At 49.6% G+C, this 22,579-nt stretch overlaps 9 protein-coding genes across 9 annotated transcripts; 3 read left to right on the forward strand and 6 right to left on the reverse strand.

Moving 5' to 3' along the window:
• Nucleotides 1-208: 208 nt before the first annotated feature.
• Z518_00417 (glutamate-tRNA ligase) lies at nucleotides 209-1,849 on the reverse strand (the record flags this gene model as incomplete). The annotated part of the gene is made up of 1 exon (XM_013421020.1): nucleotides 209-1,849. The coding sequence occupies one exon, from the start codon at nucleotides 1,847-1,849 to the stop codon at nucleotides 209-211; it is 1,641 nt and encodes a 546-aa protein (XP_013276474.1).
• A 652-nt stretch (nucleotides 1,850-2,501) lies between these two features.
• Z518_00418 (ribosomal protein L1) lies at nucleotides 2,502-3,545 on the forward strand (the record flags this gene model as incomplete). The annotated part of the gene is made up of 3 exons (XM_013421021.1): nucleotides 2,502-2,761; nucleotides 2,831-3,395; nucleotides 3,447-3,545. 3 exons carry the CDS (start codon nucleotides 2,502-2,504, stop codon nucleotides 3,543-3,545), a joined length of 924 nt encoding a protein of 307 aa, XP_013276475.1.
• A 136-nt stretch (nucleotides 3,546-3,681) lies between these two features.
• Z518_00419 (uncharacterized protein) lies at nucleotides 3,682-4,568 on the reverse strand (the record flags this gene model as incomplete). The annotated part of the gene is made up of 2 exons (XM_013421022.1): nucleotides 3,682-4,503; nucleotides 4,551-4,568. The coding sequence occupies 2 exons, from the start codon at nucleotides 4,566-4,568 to the stop codon at nucleotides 3,682-3,684; spliced, it is 840 nt and encodes a 279-aa protein (XP_013276476.1).
• Nucleotides 4,569-5,000: 432 nt separating this feature from the next.
• Z518_00420 (uncharacterized protein) lies at nucleotides 5,001-6,380 on the forward strand (the record flags this gene model as incomplete). The annotated part of the gene is made up of 1 exon (XM_013421023.1): nucleotides 5,001-6,380. The coding sequence occupies one exon, from the start codon at nucleotides 5,001-5,003 to the stop codon at nucleotides 6,378-6,380; it is 1,380 nt and encodes a 459-aa protein (XP_013276477.1).
• A 1,021-nt stretch (nucleotides 6,381-7,401) lies between these two features.
• Z518_00421 (uncharacterized protein) lies at nucleotides 7,402-11,456 on the reverse strand (the record flags this gene model as incomplete). Its single annotated transcript, XM_013421024.1, has 2 exons — nucleotides 7,402-10,782; nucleotides 10,836-11,456. The coding sequence occupies 2 exons, from the start codon at nucleotides 11,454-11,456 to the stop codon at nucleotides 7,402-7,404; spliced, it is 4,002 nt and encodes a 1,333-aa protein (XP_013276478.1).
• Nucleotides 11,457-12,497: 1,041 nt separating this feature from the next.
• Nucleotides 12,498-14,352, reverse strand: Z518_00422 (serine/threonine-protein phosphatase 2B catalytic subunit; the record flags this gene model as incomplete). The annotated part of the gene is made up of 5 exons (XM_013421025.1): nucleotides 12,498-12,537; nucleotides 12,589-13,487; nucleotides 13,540-13,797; nucleotides 13,848-14,179; nucleotides 14,235-14,352. The coding sequence occupies 5 exons, from the start codon at nucleotides 14,350-14,352 to the stop codon at nucleotides 12,498-12,500; spliced, it is 1,647 nt and encodes a 548-aa protein (XP_013276479.1).
• Nucleotides 14,353-15,212: 860 nt separating this feature from the next.
• On the forward strand, nucleotides 15,213-15,779 carry Z518_00423 (uncharacterized protein; the record flags this gene model as incomplete). Its single annotated transcript, XM_013421026.1, has 2 exons — nucleotides 15,213-15,228; nucleotides 15,286-15,779. 2 exons carry the CDS (start codon nucleotides 15,213-15,215, stop codon nucleotides 15,777-15,779), a joined length of 510 nt encoding a protein of 169 aa, XP_013276480.1.
• Nucleotides 15,780-16,605: 826 nt separating this feature from the next.
• Z518_00424 (uncharacterized protein) lies at nucleotides 16,606-17,511 on the reverse strand (the record flags this gene model as incomplete). The annotated part of the gene is made up of 2 exons (XM_013421027.1): nucleotides 16,606-17,216; nucleotides 17,265-17,511. The coding sequence occupies 2 exons, from the start codon at nucleotides 17,509-17,511 to the stop codon at nucleotides 16,606-16,608; spliced, it is 858 nt and encodes a 285-aa protein (XP_013276481.1).
• A 1,645-nt stretch (nucleotides 17,512-19,156) lies between these two features.
• Nucleotides 19,157-20,815, reverse strand: Z518_00425 (uncharacterized protein; the record flags this gene model as incomplete). The annotated part of the gene is made up of 1 exon (XM_013421028.1): nucleotides 19,157-20,815. The coding sequence occupies one exon, from the start codon at nucleotides 20,813-20,815 to the stop codon at nucleotides 19,157-19,159; it is 1,659 nt and encodes a 552-aa protein (XP_013276482.1).
• Nucleotides 20,816-22,579: the final 1,764 nt, after the last annotated feature.

Genomic DNA, 22,579 nt, shown 5'->3' on the forward strand with positions numbered 1-22,579 from the left:
CGTTGCGTCGAGATTGAGAAAGCATAATATGTGCGTCGAAATCAAGTTTGATTCTTTTTCGTCTATCTACTCATCGTGTCGTGACGTTCCTCGAGATGTTGGTGGTCATGAGAGAGATCTTCGTAACCGAAGCTTTTTCCCTTTGGTCGTTGAATAACTCAATTCACCCCCAGAGATCGCTCCATTAGCACAGCCGTATCGCCGATTCTTAATCTTTTCCAGTTGGGATCTTGAAGAAAACGCCCGGTGAATCTCTGGTGGCAGCCTTGTCACATCTGAAATATCCTTTTCGATCGAATTGTAAGACATCGTCCGCTCTCACATCCCATACATTACAGTCAGCCACGGCAGAGGATTTGAACTCGGATTTTGGTGTCAAGAAATCCTCCCAATGACTTTCCTCTTCCTCTGTCAATTTGTCCTTGGCCAACAAATGGTCGAAGTCCACCAGTTGAACTGGAACAAGGTCTTGATCCTTGGATAACCAGGTAATCTTCTTCTTGGTTGATTTGAAATCGCCCTCAAGGTGCAGCTCAAGTTCCATCGACGTAACATTTCCCAAGGAATTGACACCATCCGCAATGTCAGCCTTGTCGCTTGTTTTCTCGTATTGTATGTTTCGAACGTAGGCGTTGCCCCAGTTCATCAACGTTATTTCCTCATCCTGGGCAAAAGTTCGAGCGTCCTCCTGCTCAATAATGATGTTCGAGCTGTACCAGACCGTTTTCTCTCCCAGATTGTATTTGGCATGTTTGGGTTTTGACTCGGAATAGGGTTCATCCTGGACGCCTTTGACCTTGCAAACAACGTGGTTGTCATCAATCGCGGTATATCGAGCGCCTTGTAAATCGATGACTTTTTTGTTCATGGTCCATATTGTGTGCCAGTCCATGTTGACAATGTTTTTGCTCGGCCCCTGACTAACCATGAAATCCCTCAGTCCCTCTATAGTCATCCCTCGCCGTCTGATTCCTCTCACGGTGGGGAACCGTGGATCGTCCCAGCCGCACACAATGCCAGCATTCACAAGCTTGGTCAGCTTGCGCTTGGACATCAAAGTCCGCACAAATTGAATTTTCGAGAAGGTCCAGATATACGGCGCCCTCAACTCCAACGCTTTCAGAATCCATTTGTATTGAGCATCCTGATCATTGTATTCCGTCGTTCTCAAAGCATGAGTCACGCCTTCAATTGAGTCGACAATGGGGCACGCGAATTGGTATGTAGGGTAAGCTTTGTATTTGTCATTGGTGCGATGATGAGAGGCTTGATTCTTCGGACATCGGAATATGACAGGATCTCTGAGAGACGCATTGTCATTGGCATAGGAAATCTTTGCTCTGATGCACCATTTTCGTCCTTCCTCAGTTCCTTTTCTCATTTCCTCGAATCGGGCCAGATTGTCCTCGACGCTGTCGTCGCGGTGAACACTAGGCTCACGCGCCAATCTCTGCGCACTCATAACATCACCGGGGGTGTCATCTGCGAATGCTTTGCCTGCTTTTATGATTTTGACACAGTACTCCTCTATTTGATCGAAATAGTCGCTTGTGTAGGAGATAGCGTCTGGCCTAATGCCCAGCAGAGCGACATCCTCTCGAATGGCGTCTTGGAATTCTTCATTCTCTTTCTCCGTGTTTGTGTCGTCAAAACGGAGAATCATCTTGCCACCAGGATATTGGATGTGAGCGAAGTAGTCGTTGAGGAGAGCGGCTTTGGAGTGGCCAATGTGAAGATATCCCGAGGGCTCGGGTGGGAAGCGTGTGACCACGCCGTTGGCGGCATTTGGCAGTTCCAACTGTTTCACTTTGGGAGCCTTTTTAGCTTTGGGGGTGTTTTGAGGCGCCATATTGAAGATTGGGAGATAAAACGAAGGAAGAAAGACGGAGGAGAATGAAAGCTGTGTGTGGATTTATCGTTGAGTCATGTAGAACATTTTCACGCACATTCAGTTCAGCCACAGCCTTGTGCCGCAGCCTTACGAAGTTCTGACAAACCGATGAAAAATGCCAAGCAGAAGTTCTATTGGTTGCTCGAATTGCTGATGTGCTTCTGCGAAGCAAAGCCTAGCAGATACTCTGACGGGATGGGCACTGGCTCAGAGTCAAGCCTGGGCGTGTTTTTTCCCGAGGAGGCAGAATACAACTCCAGACTGAATACAATCAATTTTCACGACTCTGGCTTAAAGGTCTTGAGGATATAAAAACTCGTTCTTCTCCTTTTTTGCCTTTTTGTTGGTGGGGGAAGGGAAGTGGGTAATAATACCTTCTTGAAACGTCATATAAGAATTTTGTTAATTGGATTATATTTACTACTGTCTTGATACGAAGAACATTTATACCAGCGCGAGTGATCAATCCTTGATATTGCCAGTTGACTGAATTGCTCCGCGGTAGCCCACGTGAGCCCCAAGCTCCGCCATTCCAAGCAACTGCGGCTTGAAATGTATCAATGGAATTTTTTTGAAACAACCACTTCAAGTCTCTCATCCTTCATCAACCATGGAAGCATCGCGAGGCATCCTGACGGCTACTAGAAGACTCTGCCGATCAACGACCGCTTCATTCCTCGCTCCTATCACATCATTACCTACTACAACGTGTCGTTCGTTCTCCTCCGTGCCAGTCCTTTTCGCTCCTCGACAATCCTCGGCCGCCAAAGCCGCGAAAGAGAAAGCCAAACGAAAAAAAAAGAAGTACCAATTCTACAAACAATATGACTTGAAAGAGATGCAACAATTTACCTTGTGCGAAGCGATGCGGTATGTCCCCAGATTCTGCGTCGGCACAGTTTACAATGTAGCTAAGTCATTGGGGTTTGTGTTGAATAGATATATCAAGGCCTTTGAAGTCGGGCGAAATCCCGAAGTACCCAAATACGACATTCACATCAAGCTGCGAACGAAGAAAGACGGCCCGGTCGTTAGAAATCAAGTCCGATTACCGCACGCTGTCAAAACTGACATCAAGGTCGCGGTGATTTGTCCTCCAGATTCGCCAGCGGCCAAAGCCGCACTTGAAGCTGGTGCTACCCTTGTGGGCGAGGAAGAGGTCTTTGAGACCATCAAATCTGGCAAGATCGAATTTGACAGATGTCTGGCTGTTCCGGCCTCTCTCCAGAAAATGAACAAAGAAGGAATCCCGCGGATATTAGGCCCCAGAGGTTTAATGCCCAGTCTGAAGTTGGGTACGGTGGTGGAGAGACCGGGTCCTGCTGTTAGGAATATGTTGGGTGGGAACGTCTATCGAGAACGGCAGGGTGTTGTTCGCATGGCGGTAGGGCGGCTCAGCTTCACGCCAGAGCAGTTGAGGGACAATGTGAAAGCCTATATTAATGCGGTCAAGAAAGATGCTTCCCATTTAAGCGATCAGGCTATGAAGGAGATTTCCGAAGTGGTGAGTTATGGCGGGCTGCGAACAAGTATTGCAACGCTGACGCCGTGACAGGTCTTGAGCTCGACCAATTCTCCTGGATTCTCATTGAATGGCGAGTTTTACAAACCAGAGCAAGGAGCTCCCACCCCCAGGGAGTTGTCTGTCGCATGAAAGCGATCCCGACTGTTGTACTAAAATTCTGACGTATTATCAAGCACAGCCATGGCGCGTGGGTATCAAAATGCATTTTTCAGAAAATCTAGAGATGGGAGAGGGTTCCTGGCCATCATCTAGTGTCCTGTTTATATCAATTTTCCATGTCTGCTTGGATCTGCAACATTTGTTGTTTGATTTTGACCTCCGACTCTTGCTTAATGGCAACGTCGAGGTCGGCTAACAGAATCTCCTGAATCTTCCGGATCCTGCCCTCTTGAGCAAGAATGAAGGGATGTTGTGATCCGTGTTTGCTGGCAAGGTGCTTCAAAATGAGGAATTCCTCAGTCCTCCGCTTTAACCTGGGTGGGATGCCGTCGGCTTCGTCAGAGGAGTACTCCTCGTCACTTTCATTATTTGTCATTTCCGTCCAATCCTCACTCCAATTGGGACCGCCATTTTCTTGAACATCTTCTTTACCTGGATTTGCGGGTCTGCTCGGTGGAATATTTAACTTCTCTTCCAACTGGTCCAAACGCTCTGCTATTTCGAGCAAAGCTCTGCCAACACCAGTCTCTTGCTTGAGAGCTTTTCTCTTCTCTAGTAACTCCACCACCTCATTCCGTCTGGCGTCCACTTTGTCCTTTACTGCTTGAATTTCTCGCTGGAATCCCAGCAAGCCCACCCGAATGTCCTCAATTCTTTCTTCCCCGCCGGACAGTGTGCTTCCTAATGAGAGGAAGTCCTGGTAGTTGTCATTGACCAAGTCGACGAGTTCCTCGTTGAGTGTTTGGCTCAATTCGCGCAGTTCGGTGTGCAGGTCCTCCAGAGTTTGAAACCGATTTGAGAGGCTGGATAAAAATGCACCTGCTTCAAAATCCGGGGCAAGAAAGGCAGACCGATCGATGGGTTTGGGGAAAGGGAGGAGGGAGGCATCGTTGTCGTCAACGTCGGAACCGGAGTCTGAACCACCAAACTACTGCCAGTGAGATTGTTGATCAAGAAAGAAGGTGATCCACAGACATAAAACCGGCTACTCATCTTGACTGCCTAAGGAATGGTGGACTTGTTTCGCACACCCCATACATGGCCATCATCGGGAGGGTTTGCTATGCTGCCATGGTCTTCATTTGTCGGGACACAAAGGCAACAATTATCAAACTTCCAAGCTGTAGTAGAAGCGAGAAAAAGATCGCAAATCGGAAGAACAGTGTGTCGTTCACGATGAAATCATATCAAAGCAGACATTCATCTCCTGATTGTGACTCCAAAGTTTCTGTGTGTCAGTAAGAAAACAAAAAATGCCAACTTTAACTGCAACAGTGAACCTGCACCGGACTTGGTGGATTTAAGCACCGAACTTCTACTCTCTTCTTTACCACACACCAAAGTCACGCCTCGCGCACCACGTTCCACTCTCACAACGTGACAGAAAGGTGATCACCTTCATTTGCCAAACAGACTCCTAGAACAATGGATCAGGCGCAGCGCGGCGCCAACGCGCTGGCAGCCTCAGATTATCCCGGCGCTCTGGCAGCATACACCCAGGCACTCATCGAACATCCCACCTCCCCAGACTACTTCACCAAACGGTCATTGGTCTTCACCCGTCTCAAGCCCGCCCGTTACGACCTTGCCCTTCGAGATGCCGAGTACGCCGTCCTTCTCGCTCGAAAGCGCGCCAGAAGAGAGTTGATTCAAGCTGCACAACAGAGAAGAGTGATTGCTCTACACGGTCTGGGTCGTTATGCAGATGCAAAGTTTTTACTAAGTACCATGGAGCGATGGGTACCCAAGGAATCCAGACCTGCTAAAATGGAAATCGACATGTGGAAGGCGAAGGTGGAATCCAAACTGCAGAATGTCCCGGAGTCGGAGAAGGTGGCCACTGTGAAAGAATATCCTGAGATCGAGTTACCGACCGACGCCAAAATGACGGAGAAGCTGGAAGCACAGTTGAATGCCGATGGCTCGTTCAAACTAGACCAAGATTCGAATGGAAAGTCATCGGACCCTTCTACCATCTTAGCTGGTGCTTTACCTTCAACAAATGGCACAGATGGCACAGCCAACGGAGAAGCGAGTGCTGCCGCTCCTAAACCCACAACTGATCCAGTCCCGACCCAAATTCGACACGAGTGGTACCAGAATGCGCAATCTGTCACTCTGACTCTCTATGCAAAGGGAGTTTCCAAGGATGCTGCCCAGATCGACATCAACGAGGATTCGGTTTACGTCTCTTTCCCACATCCGTCCAACCCATCCACCAGCTTCACTTTCGCTCTCGACCCATTATTCGCACCCATCGATCCAAGTCGAAGCAAATCCGCCGTCTTGTCGACTAAAGTGGAGTTGACACTCACGAAGGCACAGGCCGGTCAGAAATGGCACACTTTAGAAGGATCAGCTCCTCTGAAGCCTTCGAACAACACATCCAGTGCCACAAATGAAGACGCCGCCAGGGTAGCTGTGATGGACACGCTGAACCAAAAACAATCGGAGTCTTCAACCAAGCCTACTGCTTCAGCTCCATCATATCCAACCTCCTCCCGCCACGGCCCTAAGGACTGGGACAAACTCGCCAACGATCTCCACGCACAGTCCAAAGCAAAAAGAGTCGTCAAGAAATCCGATAATACCAACGAGGCTGACGAGGAAGAGGATATCGATTCAGACTACGAAGGAGGCGATGCCGTTGATGGATTCTTCAAGAAACTCTATGCAGGAGCGGATGACGATACGCGTCGTGCAATGATGAAATCATACTACGAGAGCAATGGGACGGCGCTGAGCACGAATTGGGCGGAAGTGGGCAAGGGGAAAGTTGAGGAGGTTAAGGGCAAGGATGATTAGATTGCCTGCTGGTGGGACGAAAAATGTACCTCACTGTATCAACATTAAATGAGAATGATGGCATGATGGAATGAATGATGACGACCAAGCGTGCATCATAAGCTGAATGGGAATGATGAGTGAGATCGATAAAATCGCAAGACCTCGACGTCGCTCCGCAGTGGCTACCTAGGTAATAATTTTTAAAAAAAAAAAATTCTTCCATTGTGCCGCACGCATCACTCAGCAACGTAGTATCAATGATCTAGCCACGAAGAGAGCCTTTCGACGTAATAATAGTATTCTATTCGTACAGAGAGACTGCTCAGCATAGACAAGACCAAAGCCATAGATTCATCTTTCGGAGAATTTCTCCTTTTTCATGGTAGGGAAACTTTCCACCGTGGGCGGAGTTTGAACACAGATTATCAAAACTCAAAGCCTGTTGGCACGGGAATCAAATGAATCAAATGGAGTCCATATTGTCGATTGAATATACCGATGAGATCTCTCTGTTCAGCTTGTACTTTTTGAACAAGACCAAGCATCTGTACAGCCTCGTAGTGTCATTTGTTTTCGAATTGAAGCACAGAAGGTATGGGGATGACTTGTCGACCTTATTCCGTCACATGAGAGATGTATACGGATTCCTCGTCGGGCAACCAAAGCTCGGTTGATCATGATACTGCAATAGAATCAGTTCGAAGAGCAAAGAGAAGAAATTACGCCATTAAGAAATGCGAAAGAAGTCATGATCGAGTCTTCAAATGCGCTCAGGGCTCTGGAGAGGATATATGAAGGATGGCCATTTTCAAGGAATACCACTCAACGTCAGAGAAGGAGGGGCAGAAATATTGACAAAGGTAAAAAAAAAAAAAAGGGGGGGGGGAAGGGGAGGGGGCAGTTTGATCAAGTGCATAGATCCCTTTCCACTGTACAGCGACGGGTATCGTTGGGGGATTTGAAAAAAACCGTAGTATGGGTATCAAGAAGGCACAAATCCAAAGGGTGTTGTACAAGCAGGCATTTCCAACCAGCCTCCTTAGCCTGCGAACTCGGCTTCATCATCCATCTCTTCATCGGCGTCATAGAAAGTGTCTTCTTCAGCAACTTCGGTTGTCAACAACAGGCCTTTGACCAACTTGGTGTCGACTTTCATGATATCGTACATCCCTCTCGTCATGAGGACCACTTCACCTTTGTGGTGCAATGCCTTTAGCTGACAGAATTCTCGACCCGCTACAAACCACACCCAACGTTGAAGACCTCCTTTCCTGCAGACATAGTAATGTAGGCAAGATGCTCGAAGCAGAGACCAATAAGGGAATGGATGTTCTTTCTCAGCCTCATAGCGACGGCGGAGCTCGTGATCAACATACTTTGGTTCTATGGCCTGAAATTGCTCATAAACCTTGTGTATAGCTGTGTGGAATTTCTTGCTACCAGCCTCGTCCGACGGTGAAGATTCAATGGCCTCAGTGGCTTTCAGATGCGTCCAGAAGTCGTTCAGTTGCACGATCTGCTGCAAAAGGCCTTCATCGCCAGTCAGCAAGTCTGCCAGAGTCGAAGGAACCGGTCTCAATGATGTTCTATTCAAATTTCGCAACTCTCTTGCGAACTGATGAGATTTCTTCTGCAAGGGTGCATCGTTCAGTCTGAGGTTCTCCTGTTCTGCCTCACGCAGAGCTTGTTTCCAATAATCGCTGAGCTCGGAGTCGTAAGTGCCAGCCTCCCGGCTGATGTTTGCAAATTCGGCCAATGCTTGCTCCTTCTGTCTCTCGGCTACGCCAAACTTGAGGAAGTCCATGATATTCGGATATTTTCCCATCCACATTCGTGGGGTATCTCCCATTTTGAAAGCTGGTTCCGGTAGCTGCTTAGGGCCGCTCGCCTCACGACGTAATGCGTGCCATGCTTTTTCGCTTAAATTCCAACCCTGCTTATTGCTGTCGACCAGGTAGCCAGCTAGGGCGGCCAATTTCACAGCTCCTCTGTTCGACAGCTTATCCGGTTCACCTATTTGGCTTAGGAAGTAGACGAGTCTTTCGTGCTCAGACGAGCACATGCCCATGAAACTTGAAGAAGCATTGAAGGAAACACACCCTCGAAGAAAATCCTCCATCGCTTCGGCGAGCGGCCGAGTCGTGGTAAAGATATTTGTCAGGGGCGTTGACATCTGAATCATACCACATTCTTCCTCCCTCGGCATTCGGGGTGGTTCAGTATTTTGAAAATGTTTGACAATTTCGGGATCCCAGATAATTGTGCAGCAATCTCCGTCATAGTCTCCTCCGGAAAGCAGTGAGGCGAGAGGCGTCTCGCCCCTGGTCGAGAAGATGACAACGTTCCGATAATAGCGCAGCTCTCGTTTATAGACTGCTCTGCGTTTTTGCATGTCAGATGCCAGATATGCTGGATTTCTAGCCACAAGAACGTCCATGTCGTCAAGCTCTCTCTCGCCGAGACCGGTCCTGGGGTTTTTTATTGGGTGCGAAAAGGAGATGAAGATTTCACCCTCCTCCAAGACTCCTACCGGGTCTGGCGCACAAAATGCCACGGTAGAGCATGGGATCTTGATCCAGAGTTTTTCGACATACCTGGACATATAGTCGCGCAACAGGTATGAAGCATTTTTTCCGAGCTGCGCACACTCACGAGGACGGAAACCAGAATTCAGAAGGAGCTTTATCTGTTCAGCGGTCTCCATCGGAAACGAGCCCAGAAGTCTCTTTGATTCCGATCGAGCATAGCCCTTCTCCTGCAGCCACGCCCCAAGGGCTTCAGGACTATCCATCGCGGCCCTCAGAGACTCCAGGTATGACGTCGTGTCCAACTTTAATGCCTCTTCGAGAACATCTCGGGGCACGCCGCGGTCATCGAGCACTGTTATCAGTTGCATATTCAGGTGGCCTTCCTTGCAATCACCTGCCCATTTTAACACTTCAAAGGTAAGTTGGGTTTCGTCGGCATCTGCACGATCTCTAGGATGTGGCTTTATCTTGAGTTGTGAATCAGAGACCTGTATCCAGTATTTTCGGTCGCTGACATCAGGGAAGGAATTGTGGTAGTCCACCAACCATAGTCCTTTGGCCCCAGCAGTTCGTCCTTGGACCGCACTGGGCAAGTCGCCCTTCCCTCCGTAGCTGGCCCAAATCGCTAGAGCAAGTTCATGGGACATGAGGGCACATCCGTCATTCATCACAGGCTCGGGAGGTGGGGGGTCGTGTAGATACAGAAATTCATGCCGATTCAGGGTAACCGTGGGGGTTGTCTTGGAAAGCCCAATACTCCACCGGGAAAAGAGCCTCAGGTCGGTAGAGTCCATGTTTGCATCCAGTGGCATGTGCCACTGTGTCAAATCTTCCACCGTGATCATCTGATGACGTCCATCTACCTTCGGAAATTGCATATGGAGCTGGGGAGGCCGTGATGGGGCAATGTCATATCCCCTCTCGGCAAACAAAACCCATTTGAGGCGCGGACCCTGCTGATTCTTGCGATTCTTGCTCTTTTCTGCTTCGACATAAAACACTCTCCAATATCGACCAGCGATGAAATGTGGGCCTTTCGCCAGAAATTCTGTGATCTTCTTGTGTAGCGATTCCGTGCCACTGCCTTGGGGGCGGAGCTTTTCGGGGTACGGGTATCTTTCGAAAACAGGCGTGGAGAGTACGAGGAATCTGTCGGCGCCGAATTTTCTGTAAAGCCGACAAGACTGCTCGCAATGAATCGCGTTTGGACGAAACTTCAATAGGCCGTTCGCCGGGTCATCATTCCAATCCAAGGTCCCTGTCAAGTAGATGACTTTTCTGAGATCGCTACTTTCATACTGCCCGTCCTCCGTGGTCCATGCCGACAAGTCGGACTTTGGGGGTATTGGGGTGTTGGTCTTTTCCCGGCAGAGCTGCTTGACAAAATCCCAGAAAGAGTCCAAGGTCATGTTGTTTTCTTCACGTTTGGCGCGAAGTGTCTTATACAAAGTGATGGGAATCAGATCAAGGGAAAGAGAGATTCGGTACAACTCCCAACAAAGCCAAAAGGGGACATCTGAAGGTAACTGGGCTTTTTGTTTGAAAGGGTTGTTTTGAGTGAGAGTGAGGTCAAAGGCGTCCACTGGATTGGGAAGGAGGCAAGCCTCGTTGAAGGATCGGTTAAATTCATCATCGTCCAAGTAGTCATTAACGTCTTGAGTAGGAAACAGATCCTGAGAGTCCTCCTGTTGACCATGGCTGATCATTGAAGTCTCGTTGGAGGGAGCATCATTGCCATCTTCTGCACTGGTAGTAAAGACCGAGGAAACTTTAGCAGATGTTGCTGTGTCGAAACTGACTGGATCTGGTTGTTTTATAATATCGGGCTCATCAAAGGCCGTCGCAGACTTGAAAAACCGGGTTTGAAAGAGGGTTTGCTGGCGCTTGTTCTTCTGATTTCTCCATTAGCCACCTCGAACTATATTTGGAGCCCAACATCACCCACGACATCTGGAGATCCCAAGGAACGTTTGGCGGACTTTCTCATGGGGTCTTTGATCTCGGGCTCTTCTAAGCCTCTTGTGGTTATTTCAGAGATATCCAAGACTTCTCGACCGGGAACAGCGACTTTATCCTGCTGGCGCGGAGTGGTTGGTGCGGTGGAATATGTCGAATCGGTCGACCGCTCGTACGAGTAAGAATCTGTCATGCGTGCTAGCTCAAAGTCATCATTCAAGACGTTGTAGAGAAGTTGGAGAAGGTCGTTCCTCTGTGAATCCGAGAGTCGGAGGCCAGTCGCGTATTTTGAATGAATGTCTCGCGCAACGAAGCTCTTGGTCACCGGAAGGGATGGCAAAGTACCGCGTTCCTGAGAAGGTTTGAAAATCCATTTGGAGTGAATCTGCCGCGCCCTCTGTTCAAACTCTGCCAAAAGACTATCAATGCCATCAGTTCGGAAGCAAAGGTATCTAATCCTGCTGGAACATTTTCTGGCCAGAGGCCCTTTTGCCTCGGCTGCTATAGCCTCCTCTCCGTGAAGTCGAGGGAGTCCGAGATCCCATTGGGCGTTGAGATGATGAATTGCCTTGTCCACCCTTCCACCCACATGTCGCGGCGTCTCAGGCATCCAGACAATGTGATATGGAAAAAAGGAATCAGTGACATGTATCCGATCTTGGCCTGTCACACTGCGCCAGCGCAAAATGGATTCTGTGGATGTGGGACTGCTGACAGTTTGGGGTCGCCCACGGCAAGGAGTAAGAAAGACAGGGGCTAAGGATGGACAAAACAGAACTCCCCTAACTCCGTGAAATCGAACAGAAGGGGGGGGGCGGCGCGGACGCTTCTAAAGGTCAGAGCAAGTATATTCGACAAAATCTATGAGTGCCTGAGGCATGAATGAAAGACGAAGGAGAAGGGGAAGGAGCAGGAGCATGATATTGGACGTGGTCGATTTAGAACAGCGGCAAACAGGCGGGGAAGAGCGGCTCGTCCCTTGCGAGCTTTGCGATAATCAGCCACCCACCGGTGGTGTCAGGAACCAACCAATCACCCACCAAAACGCACAGCCACCATCACTGACATTTCCCCAGCAACGGCGATGCCGGCGCTTCGTCGCGTCATGGCTGATCGATACGCGTAAAGTGGTTTGTAGATGGAGGAGTCAACGAGGCTTTCCGGATGAAAAAAGAGTATAAAATCAACGGTGGTGCTTGTTTATCCCAAGTACAACTGGGGTTCTCCGTGGTCCTCGGGCTGAGATAAATTCTCAGCATGATGGAAAACTCTTTCGCTCCATGGACGTGGAAGGGGACGGAGGGAAAAGCATTGTATCGCAGGGCAGGAGGCGTGTTTTTATATTTGAAGAAACTTTGGGCGCTCCTACGACTGACACCCCACTGACACATGCAGCGGTGCCTCAGGCGTTGTTAGTTCTACCAGACTCGACCCAAGCATTCCAACCAACTGGCCAACCAACCGACTCATCCATGCAGTCCGCATCCCGGTCACACTCCACTTTTTCGGTTCGTGATGCCATCAATTCCAAAATACGACCATCACTCGTAGCTATGCCTTGTAGGCATCATGAAAGTTTCGTTGGGATTGGTTCATTGTGGAAAAAGGTTCTCGCATCAAAATGAGGGCGACCCTGGTGGTGACAGGTCGCTTATTCCTTCCGGCGATGACCACGTGGATTGGATGAGCCACTGTTTCGTGTCAGTCTCTCTTAACTCTGCTGCCAATAAGGAAATACTTACAAGCTGATTCGACGGGCCACGCCTTGTAAATTCGTGTCATTCTCTGCCTCAGTGGCAGCTCTTTCGAGTGCCGCTCGTCGGTCTTCCGCACTGCGCTTTTCGATTTCCTCGGGCGATGGTGGCAGCCGTTCGTTCTGAAGATCGACCTTGCGGGCATCTTCGAAATTGCGAATGGCTTGCTTGATCCCCTCCGCGCCCAGCATCAAGGTGCCTGCAGGAAGTCGGCCTCCAGATTGTGTCTTCAACTCAGTCACACGTTCAGACTCCTCCCGGAGCACTTGGAAGACTCTGGAGAGTCGGCCAACGGCAAGGATCTTGTTCTTGATTGCTCGGCGCTTGGCTTCCGTGGATTCTGCATCTGCAAATGGTGGCGTCTCCGGTCCCATGCTCGAGCTTCGAGTGTCTTCTTCCAGCTCTTCTTTGGAACATGTATTGAGGATCGCAATCAGCATATCGGTAATCTTCTCCCACACAAATGGCAGCGACCAGGTAAACACATCCATAAAGTTGGGCAGCCAGTATGGATGAGGAGTGCAGTTGAATTGTCGGATGTTCATCACATTGTTTTCGTATTTGAGCACGGCCGCTTTGTTGTTGTAGACGTCGAGATAGTTGGGCGCGCTGAAGATCGTCATAACACTCGGGAAGCCTGTCGTCCGGGTCTTGCGATACATGCGATACCCAGCATCTTGAGCTTCGTGCGCTCGAATGATAGAGAGGAGGTTGTTCTTTTCCAAGAAGTTGCACGCGGCCGGGTAGGAGAAAAAGTACGAGCATCCTCTAACATGGTTGTGCACAAAATATTCTCCAGTCCTCTCTTGCCCAAACTCTTCCAACGGGTCCGCCCAAAGAATATCGCACATGAGACCATGGGTGGGAGGTTCACGGAAACGGTCAATCTGCGTCTGGTCAGCAAGGTGAGCGGGATCGCCCCCGACTCGGACAACTTACTCCTTTGATGTCTTCCAACGTATGCAATTCGGGACTTAGCCCACCATGTATACACAAGAATTGCTTGTTCATGACAGCCGCCAATGGCAAGGCGCAGAAAGACTCCATACACGCATCATACACTTTTTCCGAGTATTTGTGTTTGCATTCGAGCTTGAAGGTGAAATAGTCAGTGAGGTGCCGGCATTCGTGGTTCCCACGAAGAAGCCAGAGGGTGTCGGGGTACCAGATCTTGAGTGACCATAGATATAGGACGCACTGGATCATCAGCATCAATACCATTTGTCCCCACGGTGAGCCAGACGTACCTCAATACTGAAATATCCTCGGTCAACATAGTCGCCCAAGAAGAGATATCTCGTCTCTACAGGATCTCCTCCGACCTCAAATAGCTTCATGAGGTCGAAGTATTGCCCATGAACGTCACCACAGACGGTAATAGGAGCATCCATCTCCAGCAGATTGGGTTCCGCCTTCAAAAGCTTTGTTCCTTCAGTGATGATCCACATGGCTTGTTCTTCCGTCAATCTCCCTTCTCGATAGAAATGCGTTTTGAGAAAGGCCAAGTTAGGTTTCGACCGATCCGTCGGTGACCAGAATTGATCATCTGTTGGTAGCTGCATGGCCGGAGCTTGAACATCTGCCGTGAAATTTAGAATTGTATACCTGTGAAATTTATTTTTCAAGAGGCCTACCCTTGCATACTCGCTCCTGTGTGCTCACTTGGGAACCATCTTCCATGATATGCAAGGTGAAGTCGATCTCCGGGACGGGCTTTTTGTCCACCACGGCCTTGTGCAACGGGCCATCCATGACGACAAAGAGGCTGCGCTCAGGGCGCAAAGAAATCTGAACTGCTGGACTATGCACCAAACTTCAGGTTTCGACGGAATGGGATCGTCAATGATCTCAAATGTTCGATGAGAAAAGGGGGGGTTAATCGAAGTCGACAACGGCGATATTGGCGCTGACGGACAGGTTTGTATCAAATGCAGGTAGCCGATCGAGGAGGAATTGGGGCGATTTTCGAAGACGACACAGGAGGTAAAATCTACTAGGACGTGAGATGATTTCGGACAAAGGTCGCCGACGGGTGTGAGATGCAGGAAAGGAATGGTCTTGGATATGGTGAAGAGAGTGAGAGCTGAAAATTGAACTGTGGGAAAAAGTGAGCAATTGATTTCGGGGGCTGAAGCCGCAAGAGGACTCCCGTTCAGTAGAGCCGACAAGGAAGGAGTTTAGTTTCGATTCGTTTGCTGCTAGGGCTGAGATTCCCCAAGCGCAGTGGAGTTGTTCAATACAATGTCAAGTGTTCAGTGGCGGATGGAGGAGTCGATGGCACCGGGGTCTGGCTGGTAGACAGGTGAATTCACCACAGCTTGGGGCCGTGGAATTGGGCTCCGAAAAAGCACGAGAAACGAGAAACGAGAAAAAAAGGAGGGGCCGATGTGTGTGTGCCTCATCCTTCCACTAAGGAAGAGAAGCACGCGCCTCAGGTAGAAGTTCACGTATCAAAGCTCACTCGTACCTCTTCATACAAATTTGTATTGTAGGTACCTCCCTACTTAATCATTAGTCCAAGGCTTGTGGCTCCCGGCCAGCCTTGACGGATCGCCAACTACCACAGAAACCTATCACCGTCTTTAGGACACAGCTTCTCTACCCCTGCAGCCATGTTTGACTCACTCCGTATGTCCTCCAAAAATTTCGTCACTCTGAAGCCATTGACGCTGACCGTTTGACCAGAGCCTCATCCTTTGTTGGCCCAAGTTCCGTTAACCGTCTCACCATTTCTGTCGCTGCCTACCGCCGTAACGCTTCCATATACATTTCGATCCGTACCAACGTCGCTTCCTCCTTCCATCATCTCTGAAAATGGCGCTGGAAAGCCCAAATATGTTACTTCTTCTTCCGGCCACACTGCCCATCCTGAAGACATCATAAATTCGTGTAAAACCCTCCAAGATCATCTTCAGAAAACCTCGGAAGCGGCAGTGAAGGCCATCCGAGACTGGGAACAAGACATCAAGGACCGAGATCTGGCAGAAAAGCGAAGAGTAGCTCCAGGATGGTTAGACCGAGAAGAGAAGATCTTAGAACCCATCAAAGCATCCAAGTCTGGAACCGATCAGAACTTGCTCGATGGACAGCCGGCAAACGTGATTGCAGCACCGGCAATATCACCGAGTCGAGAAGGTGAAGAAATAGATCGAGCATTTGGCGGCCTGGGTCTGAAGTGACGACTATTCAAATCGCCACTCAAACCCCCCTTCTTCTTTTCCATCCGTCACAAAGAAATTACTTGCGTCACGGAAGCCGTTGAACTCTTACACCTTACAGTGATACCAATACAGGGTCATCTACTGGTCCTGGGATCGCACTGACGTCTGAAGATGTTCCATATCACTCCGAAACACGACTTTATATCGGATTCAACGATGTCGCCAGCACAACATACGACCGCCCCCTCTCCGCAACCCACCGCCGATGTAGTTTCACGATTCCTTGACGAACCGTTCAAGACATGGCAATCGACTCTCCTTTTTGTCGTCCTAATGATGGCATTGGCCAACGCAGCGACATTTCTCGGCATTCGTTACATGGAGACACTCAGGGTCAAGAAGGACGACTGCTGTCAAATTCCACCGACTCTTAAAAGGCGAAGATGGCCAAACTCAGGCGATAACGAGTCGACGACTGAAATCGAGCAAGGAGAAATGAACTCAAAAGCGCCGGAAGGTACTCAGTCAAATGATAATGAGTCCGATATCAGACGGTGCCTGCAGACTCGGTATATCAGGCCAAAAACTGTGTCGATTGGGGAGGTACGTGAAGGAAGAATCGCGCAGAGAAGAGCTTCATCTTCACGCCGTGTTGGATGAGAGATTGCCATCCACAGCGTCTGTGACAAGGAGCCTCAAAATGTCGTGGAGGGATTGGCAGACATGAGACAGGACGACTTTTCCAACAATTCTCGGCGGTTCACCGCCTGAGATCAATACCGAATACCAAAGTTGCCCGCGACTTGGCTCTCATTCTCTAAGAGTCTGGCTCTGTATTACAGTCTCACGGAGCACAATAACCTCCATCAACAATAATGTCGGTTCCGGTCGTGTATGAACTGGCATCGCTAGCGAGATACAAATATGCGCCAACCAATTCGATGGGCTCCCCTTCTCGACCCATGGGAATCTTATCTCGCCAAATACTTTTCGTCTCTGGAGGGATGAAGTTGCTGATCTCGGTGGCTATGTAGCCCGGACTAATACTGTTGGCGCGGGCAAATTGCACCCATTCGATAGCCAAACACTGACACATATGTTTCACGGCAGCTTTGGCGGAATTGTACGCTGTCTGCAATTGAGGAATGTTGGCAATATGACCGCTCATGCTGGCAGTCGCAATAAATTTGCCATAGGTGAAGCCTTCCAGCTTGTTCTTCTTCTGTTCTCGCCAGATTCGTCCTACTGTTCGTGCACAATAAAAGACTCCGTCGATATCAATTTTCATAACGTTCTGATAATGCTCCAGTTGGCCACCAATCATAGGGCCTTGTGTCCATGGAATGCCAGCATTGGCAACAAAAATATCCAAACGGTTGTTGAACTCCTTGACTTGAGACACGATGGTTTCGTCAACCGCTTTCGCATCTCTGACATCGACTTGATATGCCCGACCTAGAGGAGATCAGTTGAAGGGAACGACAATTCGACACGTATCCTTACACATGACGCCAAACTCCTTTTCAATTTCCTTTGCGCGCTCAAGAGCCTTCTTGTTACTGTGATACCAAATAACAACATTCGCCCCCGCCTCAGCGTATCCACGTGCCACAGCAAGTCCAATACCAGCTCCGGCTCCACTAATTATTGCTGTCTTTCCTTTCAATGAGAATAAAGGCATGATAAGTTTCCCAGTCGGAGGCTCCGTGTTATGGTGCTTGAAAGCACCTCCATTCATTGCGTCGTCCATCTTGTCTTTGTCTCTCGAGTTCGTCGGCACAGGTCCTAGTCGTCTAGTCGTCTCAACTTTTAGCAATTCTCAGCGTCCAGATTGATTATTTCCAGACAAGCAACGAATGGAATATTACCGGCGAAGAGAGGAATACGATAGACCCGGCCACCAAACCCTTCAGAAATCTACTCGGGATAACTCTTGTTCCCGGTGAAGGAACCTTTCCGCTCCGATACACGGGATCCCTGCCACAGGGTATTTGTCCTCGAGAAATCGCGGGGTCCACCACTATTAAACCCTCGAGGAGGGGAACTCCTACACACAAAACGATGATCTGCCGAACAATGAGATTGAAGCCCGATGCGGCCAAGCTGTCTCCAGTTCGGGCCCGCAGTGGTTACTATGGACCACCGGAACCATACCCCATACGTCTGCGGAAGCCGAGTCTTTGCTTTCGATACCACCTCAACCATCTTCTCCCCTTCATTCTTTTCAACAACGTCCATTCTTTTCACCAGTCGACAGGATGAAGCACGGATTCAGTAGAACTCGAGAAAGACTGAACTTCACCCTGCGGCCTCGTTGATAAAAGTATTTCAGATCGAAAATGTGGTCGCTTGTTGCTATCATCCTTGTCGCGGTAGTGGGGGCAGTAACTTCACTAGTCACTGGTGTAGTTATTGTGGTCAGCAGAGAACGACGACGGCATCGACATATCTTACCGGCTCACGGATGGACCAGAGGCCTCAGTACACATTATCGAACCGACCCCAGCGCGAATGAAATCAATTATTCCCACGTCAGACTCCCGAATACACACCCGAGGCAAAGTATTCAGCTGCTGTATGGCGTGCCGGCCCTTGGTCGATCTGGTTATGGGTACAGAGACGAGGAGAAAGCAATCATAATACATATCCCCTCGTGGATGAGTCCGATGGCTTCGCGCGGTCTAAAGGCAGAAGAAGTATGAGGCGGTCATTCAACGGTCACTCTCTTCATATTTCAATAACACAGACAAAAAGAAGATTCGGAAGGTGACACTATTCGAGCATGGCAACTTTCTAGATCGTACAAAACATTCCAGTGCCCTCAATCGTTATGTAGGATTCTGGATTAAATGTTCTGGTTCTTCTCACCATTTCATTCATCATCTGGCTTTCTCGCCGAGGTAACTGCGATAGTTGAATTAAACCTGGGAATGGGTTTGGGTGCATGAAAGATTTGGGGGGCTTACCATCCATGCTGATGCTGACTTGGACAACGTATTGGACACGCCACACGCACTAAGACACGATGTTTAGACATTTGGTTCGGCAGTGGACAGCAGAACCCTCGAGGGATCGTCCCTCGTTGCGCGTTGCGACGTGTATTTCAGCCGGTCGCCTGAAGGATTTCAGGATTCATGATTCGTGAGTCGAGACATCAATCACTGATGAAGATGAGCGAAGAACCTTCTTTGAACCTCAATCATTTCGTCTATGATCTTATCTATGTTCTTTATCCTCCCGTCTATTTTCGCCCAGATATATATGCTATGGACACTATGCAAGAATAGGTCGTACATTGTCTAAATATATCCCGACACCATCGCTATGCAAAAGCCTGCAACATGCTACAGTCTATACGTTTAGGGAAGGATTCACACACATACACACAAAAAACCCTATGCCTGAGTCTCTGACTTCTCCTCTTTCTCTTCCTCTTGGATTCGTCTGTTCTGCGCTCTGATCTCGGACATGACCACGTGGGCCTGTGCAGCGTACCTGCACTTCATTCGAATACTTTCGCCATGTCGGTAGAAGATGAAAAGGAACGGTGTACATGCAAGGGCAAGGAAAGCTGGGATCGAGCTAGCCCAGTGAATGCCAAGGTTATGGTACATGTACGTGGTGAAGAGAGGGAAGATGGCGCCAAAGAGAGATCGCAGTACTGAATTGGCGGCAAGGACGCTGGCGGCATAGATCGTGTAGGCGTCGATGAGGTAATTCATGCATGCCAGGAAGACAAGCATCATGCCAAACCCGAAGGGCACGGTGGCAATGATACATACGATCCAGTGGATGGACGGATAGTTTGTCCAGGCAAACCAGAACATACCGATAGGAATGGCGACCGAACCCACAGCCCCAGGAGGAAGACGTGCTTCTGGAGGGGCTTCACCATTATGTTTCCGCTCCACGCGCTCATATCGTTTGTTGTCGACGATATTGTAGGCGACTCCAGCAATCATTCCGACGGCCACGCCACAGAAAGCTAATCCACCAATGCCTTGGGACCAACCTCGCTTTTCTTCGAACACGATTGGGAAGGCGCCGAAAAGCATATAAAGAGTCCCGTATAAGATGGCCATGTAGATGGAAATGAGGAGAACAATGGGTTCGAGGAACAGCAACGCCCAAGGGCGTGCCAGGGCCTTTTCGAAAGCGGCGGCGGGGGTGACTTTGCCTTGTCGGCGTTCGATCCCAGACATGTATACTTTACCCGTTCGTTTGGTCAGTTCCTTGGCACGTCGAGCGAGGAGAACGGGAGTATAGGTCTCAGGGACTGTGAGAGTGCCGAAAATCCATAGGGTACCGGTGAAGATACACATCACACCTTCGACCCAGCGCCATCCCACGGTTTCGCTCACAAAACCGCCGACGATAGGACCGATCACAGGACCGAGGAAAGGAGCGGCCGCAAAGATGCTCATGGCCAGACCTCGCTGACTGGAAGGAAACATATCGGCAATGACTCCTCCGGCATTGGTCAAAGGTGAGGCACCGAACGTTCCCGCGAAGAATCGCATGACTAAGAGGGTTCCGATCGAGTTGGCTCCCGTCGCACCGCCGTTAAATGCCGTCACAAGAGCATATGTACCGAAAAAGAGAATTTGACGGCCGTAGAGCTCGCTCATCGGCGCCCAAAGGAGGGGCCCAATACAAAAGCCGAGAACGAAGAGAGAGATCCCCAGGGTTGCCACCTCTTGACTGCAGCCGAACTCCTCAATGATCTGGGGTGCACTGCCCGAATATGCGGCCGAGACAAAGGCAACGGCGAGGGTAGCGATGGCGACATCCATGGTGATGGCCCATTTCTTCCATTGAGGCCACTCCATCGGGTTTCGAGGGTCGAAGGGGATGAACTCGACGACATATGGGTCTTCATCTGTGCCGGAGCCCTTGTATGGGTGTTTCAGAACCTCCTCGGTGACGAGCGACTGGCTGGCGACCAGGCGCCAGTGAGGAACTTTCTTCGACGCGGTTGCAGATTTCTGGCTTTCGATATCGCCGTGGCCACTGGGGAGGGAGGAGGTTGAAGAGCTTGCAGGAGAATTCGACATGGTGGCGTACGTTGGCCGGCCTGGCCGATATGGAGGACAATGGGACGGGTTGAATGGTCTGGGAGGAGCAACGCAGGATCTATTAAAGGGGTGGCATGTTGTTATGTCCGCTGAGGACGAAATAGTGCAGGATCTCCATTGCTGTGGTTCTATCTCCGGTCACGGTTGGATGGATATCGTCGTAGTCGCTGGGCTCAAGATCGATCTTCGCGAGCCATTTTGGTCCGAAGGCACGGGCGAGCGGGGCATGGCGGAATTAAATGGGCGAATGCCACTCAAATGACTGTCATATGGAAGTGGATTTCGTCGGACGTGCCGTCATAACCGTTCCAGCAGCATAGCAACGTACTTCCCTTGTTTGACTTCCACTGCCGAGGGCAGTTCTCATTCGCTCAACATCAGTCAAGCTTTATCTTGGTGGGGCTTTACATCACAAGCCCCTTCATAAGGCAAAAGTTCAGAGTTTTGTGCTCGACGCATAACGAGCCTTTAGCTGAAATGCTGGCGCTTCCAGCGTGAAAAGGACCCTCGAGGCTGTGCTATGCGGGATTCAACCATTTCAGACCTCCGAGCAAGGCAATCTTTCTCGACAGTCGTGATATTTGCCGTATGATGTAGCCTTGTGCATGTCTCTCCTTTCAATCACCGCCCGTCGGCTACGGTGCAACCTTGACGGTGACAAATTCTATCCGAGCCATTAGAATTTCTGCTATCTTGGAAAGAGGGCACACATCTCGTTATGTTCTGCCCTTGTGTAATATTACGCTCGTTGTGATGACTTGGGTATTACTAATTCGCACCGACAGTTCCTTGATGGGATCCACACGCTGGTGAGCCCTCCTGGTGTTTTGGAAGAATGGGCCATTGTCACTCAACGTCGAGCGCCGTGGCAGGAGACATGTGAATGAACCCAATGAGTGGCAACTGTCACGGCATCAGCCCCATACCCTTATCACGTTCGAAATATGTCGTTTGCTGTATCAAGCAGGGTCCTAGCTGAACAAGGCTGGCTGTGCAAGGGCATTCTTCACATGCAACGGATTAGTGTACGTGTAATACCATAATTTGTTGTGGATTCGTAAGCATAAGATGGAGAGTATTTGCAGACCACTGTGCTGAACAGTGTCATGGAAACAAAGCAGAGAAGGGTTGGGCACCGTCAAGATAAGGGGATGTCCCGGTACCTCTTCTCAAATACCACCCAAGGGGGATTGACTCAGTTTTCTCTCGGAAAGTGAATCGTCCACCGGGGATATCCATCCCTTTTTAGACCTACAAATATTGAGCGTGTTACATATTATGGAAAGCCCTTGATCTAAAGGATGAACACCTCCAGTAGGCGGATTGTCATCCGGGAACGACTTGGAGTGGGATGTCTTCCTGTACATCCGATGAGGATGACCTGGTCAAGAGTGCTGGCAAGAGGTGCCTTGTCTCTTACCAAAATCTACACTCAACGAGAGGGTGATTGCCGAATTGCTGAAGGGAGCCGGGCTTAGCGCGCGATAAACTGATCGAGACATTACACAGTGGTTCTGATGATCCATCGCAGAGATCCTAAATTAGCCCGCCGCAAGATTCTGTATACTCGAGAAGACCGCAAATCCGTTCCTGGAATGGTATATGGAGTATTGTGAGCGACAGAGACCAAAGGCATGCAAGCATGCAGCTGGCTGAGTATGGGCTGAGTGAAAGAGGCACCCAACTGGTGAAGAAATTGACGAATCCAATCGCGAGGCTGCAATCTCCTCAGCGATCCAATGG

Source organism: Rhinocladiella mackenziei (assembly GCF_000835555.1).
Source record: "Rhinocladiella mackenziei CBS 650.93 unplaced genomic scaffold supercont1.1, whole genome shotgun sequence".
NCBI classification, from domain to species: Eukaryota; Fungi; Ascomycota; class Eurotiomycetes; order Chaetothyriales; family Herpotrichiellaceae; genus Rhinocladiella; species Rhinocladiella mackenziei.